Source organism: Myotis davidii, unplaced genomic scaffold (assembly GCF_000327345.1).
Source record: "Myotis davidii unplaced genomic scaffold, ASM32734v1 scaffold355, whole genome shotgun sequence".
Lineage (NCBI taxonomy): Eukaryota > Metazoa > Chordata > Mammalia > Chiroptera > Vespertilionidae > Myotis > Myotis davidii.
The window spans coordinates 1373123-1378838 of NW_006286818.1; the positions used below are offsets into that span (position 1 = coordinate 1373123).

Here is a 5716-nt window from a genome sequence, read left to right on the forward strand (position 1 = left end):
TCGGGTCGGGTTGGGTTGGGTCAGGTTGGTTGGGGTTGGTTGGTTGGGGTTGGTTGGGTCGGGTTGGGTTGGGTCAGGTTGGTTGGGGTTGGTTGGGTCGGGTCGGGTTGGGTTGGGCCCAGTTGGGTTGGGGTGGTGAAGGTGAGGGGCCCTTCTTCCTCCTCTCTGAGCTGTTGTGTCGAACCCTGTGCAGGGCTGCGGAGGCTGTGCTGCAGGGCCGGGCCGACTCCATCCTGGCCTACCACCAGCAGAATGTGCCCCGGGCCAAGCTTGACCAGGTGGGTGTGGTGCTGGCTGGGCCTGGGGCCTCCATTAGCAGCCACCTGGGCCGGTGCACCCTGCCTTGTCTCACGCTCTGCCTTTGTCCTCTTGCAGGCCCCCAAAGCGCTCTCCACCCCAGAGCCGCTCCCCCTGAGCACACCGTCTGCAGGCACCCCACAATCCCAGCCACCTCAACTGCCACCCCCGCCCCCAGCCCCTGGCAGTGCCCCCCCCGCTCTGCCTTCTGAGGGACCTCCTGAGGACACTAATCAGGACCTGACACCCAACTCAGTGGGAGCTGCCAGCACAGGTGGTGGGACTGGGGGTACCCACCCGAACACCCCTACAGCTGCTACGAACAACAACCCGCTGCCTCCAGGAGGAGACCCCAGCGTCGCCCCTGGCCCTGCCCTCCTTGGGGAGGCCCCCCCCCCAGGAAGCGGGCAGCGCAGCCTGGTGGGCTCGGAGGGGCTGTCCAAGGAGCAGCTAGAGCACCGGGAGCGCTCCCTACAGACCCTGCGGGATATTGAACGGCTGCTGCTCCGCAGTGGGGAGACCGAGCCTTTCCTCAAGGGACCCCCGGGGGGCGCAGGTGAGGTCGGACCACCAGCACCAGCCCCTTCCGCGCCCCCGCAGCCCCCCACTGCCCCTCCTGGCGGGCTGAAGAAGTACGAGGAGCCCTTGCAGTCCATGATTTCGCAGACACAGAGCTTAGGGGGCCCCCCACTGGAGCATGAGGTGCCTGGGCACCCCCCAGGCGGGGACATGGGACAGCAGATGAACATGATGATGCAGAGGCTGGGCCAAGACAGCCTGACGCCCGAGCAGGTGGCCTGGCGCAAGCTGCAGGAGGAGTACTATGAGGAAAAGCGGCGGAAGGAGGAGCAGATTGGGCTCCACGGGGGCCGCCCGCTGCAGGACATGATGGGCATGGGCGCGGTGATGGTGAGGGGGCCGCCGCCTCCCTACCACAGCAAGCCTGGGGACCAGTGGCCGCCCGGGATGGGCGCCCAGCTGCGGGGGCCCATGGATGTCCAAGATCCCATGCAGCTCCGGGGCGGACCTCCCTTTCCCGGCCCCCGTTTCCCAGGCAACCAGATGCAACGGGTGCCTGGGTTTGGGGGCATGCAGGGCATGCCCATGGAGGTGCCTATGAATGCCATGCAGAGGCCTGTGAGGCCGGGCATGGGCTGGACCGAAGACTTACCCCCCATGGGGGGGCCCAGCAGTTTTGCTCAGAACCCCGTGCCCTACCCAGGTGGGCAGAGTGAAGCAGAGCGATTCATGACCCCCCGGGTTCGTGAGGAGCTGCTGCGGCACCAGCTGCTAGAGAAGCGGTCCCTGGGTATGCAGCGCCCCATGGGCATGGCCAGCGGCGGCGGCATGGGGCAGGGCGTGGAGATGGAGCGGATGATGCAGGCGCACCGGCAGATGGACCCAGCCATGTTCCCCGGGCAGATGGCGGGCGGTGAGAGCCTGGCGGGCACTCCCATGGGCATGGACTTTGGCGGAGGCCGGGGCCTTCTAAGCCCCCCGATGGGGCAGTCCGGGCTGAGGGAGGTGGACCCCCCCTTGGGGCCAGGCAACCTCAACATGAACATGAACGTGAACATGAACATGAACATGAACCTGAATGTGCAGATGACCCCGCAGCAGCAGATGCTGATGGCGCAGAAGATGCGAGGCCCTGGGGACATGCTGGGTCCGCAGGGCCTCAGCCCCGAGGACGTGGCCCGGGTGCGGGCCCAGAGCAGCGGCGGCCTAGTGGGCGGCCCGCAGAAGATGCTGATGCCCTCGCAGTTCCCCAGCCAGGGCCAGCCGGGCTTCTCCGGAGGCCAGGGGCCCTACCAGGCCCTGCCACAGGACATGGGCAACACCCAGGACATGTTCAGCCCCGACCAGAACTCCATGCCCATGAGCAATGTGGGGACCACTCGGCTCAGCCACATGCCTCTGCCCCCTGCATCCAACCCTCCGGGGTCTGTGCACGCAGCCCCAAGCCGGGGGCTGGGCCGACGCCCTTCAGACCTCACCATCAGTGTTAATCAGATGGGCTCGCCGGGCATGGGGCACCTGAAGTCGCCCACACTTAGCCAGGTGCACTCCCCGCTGGTCACCTCGCCCACTGCCAACCTGAAGTCACCCCAGACTCCCTCACAGATGGTGCCCTTGCCTTCTGCCAACCCGCCGGGACCTCTCAAGTCGCCCCAGGTCCTGGGCTCCTCGCTCAGTGCCCGCTCGCCCACGGGCTCTCCCAGCAGGCTCAAGTCTCCCTCCATGGCGGTGCCTTCTCCGGGCTGGGTCGCCTCGCCCAAGACAGCCATGCCCAGCCCTGGGGTCGCCCCGAACAAGCAGCCGCCTCTCAGCATGAACTCATCCTCCACCCTGGGCAGTATGGAGCAGGGTGAGTCAGCATGCGGGTGTGTGGGCACTGGGCTCAGGCGCGGGGCATCTCCAGGTGGGCTCGTGTGGGGCGGGTGATGGAGGAGGCCCCTGGACGGAGATGGGAGGCTCTGCTGGGCTTTCCCAGGAGCACATGCTAATCTCTAGGCATTTTGAGGGGTCACACTTGTGATCTCCCACCGTCTGGGCCCCCAAGGCTGTAGGAGCTGCTTGGAGAAGGGTGGGCTGCAGTGACAATAGTGGGAGGGCCTGGGTGTAGGGGACACCTGGGTGGAGGTACGCCTGGAGGACCTGGTGGAGGTGTGGGGCTGACCCCTCGTGCACCCCCAGTATGAACAGCCAGGTTCATCTCCCCCTCCCCCCCGTCACCCTGCTCTGTCTCCCGCTTCCGTAGGTGCCCTCCCGCCCGGCGGTCCCCGGAGCAGCTCCTCGGCGCCTCCCGCCAACCCCACCGGCGGCCTCATGACCCCCAGCCTGCCGTTCACTTCCTCCCCAGATCCCTCGCCGTCCCAGAACCCGCTGTCGCTGATGATGTCCCAGATGTCCAAGTACGCCATGCCCAGCTCCACGCCGCTCTACCACAACGCCATCAAGACCATCGCCACCTCGGACGACGAGCTGCTGCCCGACCGGCCCCTGCTGCCCCCGCCACCACCGCAGGGCTCCGGGCCAGGTGCGGGGCTAGGAAAGGGCCCGGGGGATAGCTGATGTGGGCCCTGGGGGCGAGGAGAGTGGGCATGGCGCGGTCACCCCTGTGGGCATGCTGGCTGTTGTGTGCTCCCTCACGGCCCTTGGCGTAGGGGGTGGTGTCCCGGACACTATTCCCACTCGCAGTCATTTAGGGAAACTAAGCCCAGGCCACGCAGGGGTCTGTCCAGCACCCGGAGATGTGTCCGTGGCAACCTGGGCCAGACCTGGATCTCTTGGCTTCTCACCTTCATGCCTCGCGCCCCTTTCCTTGTAGCTGGGGCAGGCCGATGTGAGGGTCCTCCCTCCTGGCACCAGCTGGTACCTGGAGTTCCTCATCCCTTTTTCTCTTTCCCCACAGGGATCAGCACCAACCAGTCCAACCCGATGCACCTGAACTCAGCTGCTGCCCAAAGCCCCATGGGCATGACCCTGCCAGGCCAGCAGCCCCTGTCCCACGAGCCCCAGCCTGCCATGCTCCCCTCCCCCACCCCTCTGGGTTCCAACATTCCACTGCACCCCAATGCTCAGGGGACAGGGGGGCCTCCTCAGAACTCAATGATGATGGCTCCAGGGGGCCCAGACTCCCTGAATGCTCCCTGTGGCCCTGTGCCCAGCTCCTCCCAGATGATGCCCTTCCCCCCACGGCTGCAGCAGCCCCATGGCGGCGGCGCCATCCCCAGTGGGGGTGGGGGACCGGGCCTACAGCAGCACTACCCCTCGGGCATGCCCCTGCCCCCCGAGGACCTGCCCGGCCAGCCACCTGGCCCCATGCCCTCCCAGCAGCACCTGATGGGCAAAGGCATGGCTGGGCGCATGGGCGACGCGTACCCGCCGGGTGTGCTCCCAGGGGTGGCATCCGTCCTGAACGACCCCGAGCTGAGCGAGGTGATCCGGCCCACCCCGACGGGGATCCCCGAGTTCGACTTGTCCAGGATCATCCCCTCGGAGAAGCCAAGCAGCACCCTCCAGTACTTCCCCAAGAGCGAGAACCAGCCCCCCAAGGCCCAGCCCCCCAATCTGCATCTCATGAACCTGCAGAACATGATGGCGGAGCAAACCCCCTCACGGGCCCCCAACCTCCCAGGCCAGCAGGGTGTCCAGCGGGGGCTCAACATGCCCATGTGCCACCCTGGACAGATGTCCTTGCTGGGCAGGACAGGTATGCCCCCGCAGCAGGGCATGGTGCCCCACGGTCTGCACCAGGGGGTCCTGTCCCCGCCGCAAGGCCTCATGACCCAGCAGAATTTCATGCTGATGAAGCAGCGGGGCGTGGGGGGCGAGGTCTACAGCCAGCCCCCCCACATGCTCTCCCCGCAGGGCTCCCTCATGGGGCCCCCGCCCCAGCAGAACCTCATGGTGTCCCACCCTCTGCGGCAGCGCAGCGTGTCTCTGGACAGCCAGATGGGCTACCTCCCCGGCCCGGGCGGCATGGCCAACCTGCCCTTCTAGCACTCCCTGCCTGGGGCCGGGCAGCACTGCAAATAGTGTCACCTGAAAAGTGTCTTCCCTCCAGTGTTGGGGTGACCTGGGGTCCAGGGTGGGTTGGAGGGTGGGAGGGGCTTGTGTGGGGAATGGCATTTGTGGCAACCAGACGTGCTGGCAGCTGAGTGGGATGGCAGTGGGAGGGCTCTGGGTAGGGAGTTGTTCCATGTGGCCATCAGACCATCCCACCCCACCCCCAAGTCCTTGGAGCCTGTTTTCCCTGTGTCTCTGCACCCCTCACTCAGCTCTGTGTTCCGAGTCCCGTGTGGAGTCCTCGGAGGGGAGAGGAAGAGGAGGTGACATCTCCCTTCTCCATCCCCCCTTCCCACCACTCTCTCCAGTGCCCAGCCTTGCTGCTCCTGGTTCTGCTCCCACCTGGTTCTTCTCTTTTCCTGCCTCATCTCCTCTCTCTGCTGCTGTGGCTGACCCCCTCACCCCCTCACCGCCCCCCGCCCCGCAGGTGGCCGGCCAGGTGGGCGGGGCTGCCCTGGCGCATGGAGAGCTGCGCTTTGTGCTGGTCTGTGTGCGCCTCAGTCCTGTGCTTTGACAGAGGTCACCCAAAGGAGGGATGGAAGAAGCTCCTCCCCTCTTTCAGATTACTGCCCCGGGCCTGCAGCCTGACACACCTGTCTGCTGCTCACAGCACCTCTGGGTCTCTAGAGGGTGCCATTCTGGTACCCCCAAATGGGGAAATGAGAGCCCAAACCTGATGCATAACCCACACCTGATAGAATGTCCAAACCTGACAGATGGCCCACCCCTGACATAGCCCTGCACACCTGACAGAAAGCCCCCCACACCTGACATAGCCCCCCACACCTGACATAGCCCCGCACACCTGACATAGCCCACACACCTGACATAGCCCCCCACACCGGAC

The 5716-nt window shown here is 66.1% G+C and overlaps 1 protein-coding gene across 4 annotated transcripts in view; it reads left to right on the forward strand.

Moving 5' to 3' along the window:
* The window catches only part of BCL9L (B-cell CLL/lymphoma 9-like), a 29852-nt gene extending 24231 nt beyond the window's left edge, over positions 1-5621 (forward strand). For 3 of the 4 annotated variants that reach the window (XM_006758712.2, XM_006758713.2, XM_015560660.1), the window contains 4 exons: positions 194-278; positions 376-2665; positions 3059-3337; positions 3713-5621. In XM_006758712.2, the coding sequence (XP_006758775.1) occupies positions 194-278; positions 376-2665; positions 3059-3337; positions 3713-4803 (3745 nt within the window). In that variant the 3' untranslated portion in view covers positions 4804-5621. The remainder of the gene's footprint in view (positions 1-193; positions 279-375; positions 2666-3058; positions 3338-3712) is intronic. The other variant, XM_006758714.2, reaches the window with a different exon arrangement.
* Positions 5622-5716: the final 95 nt, after the last annotated feature.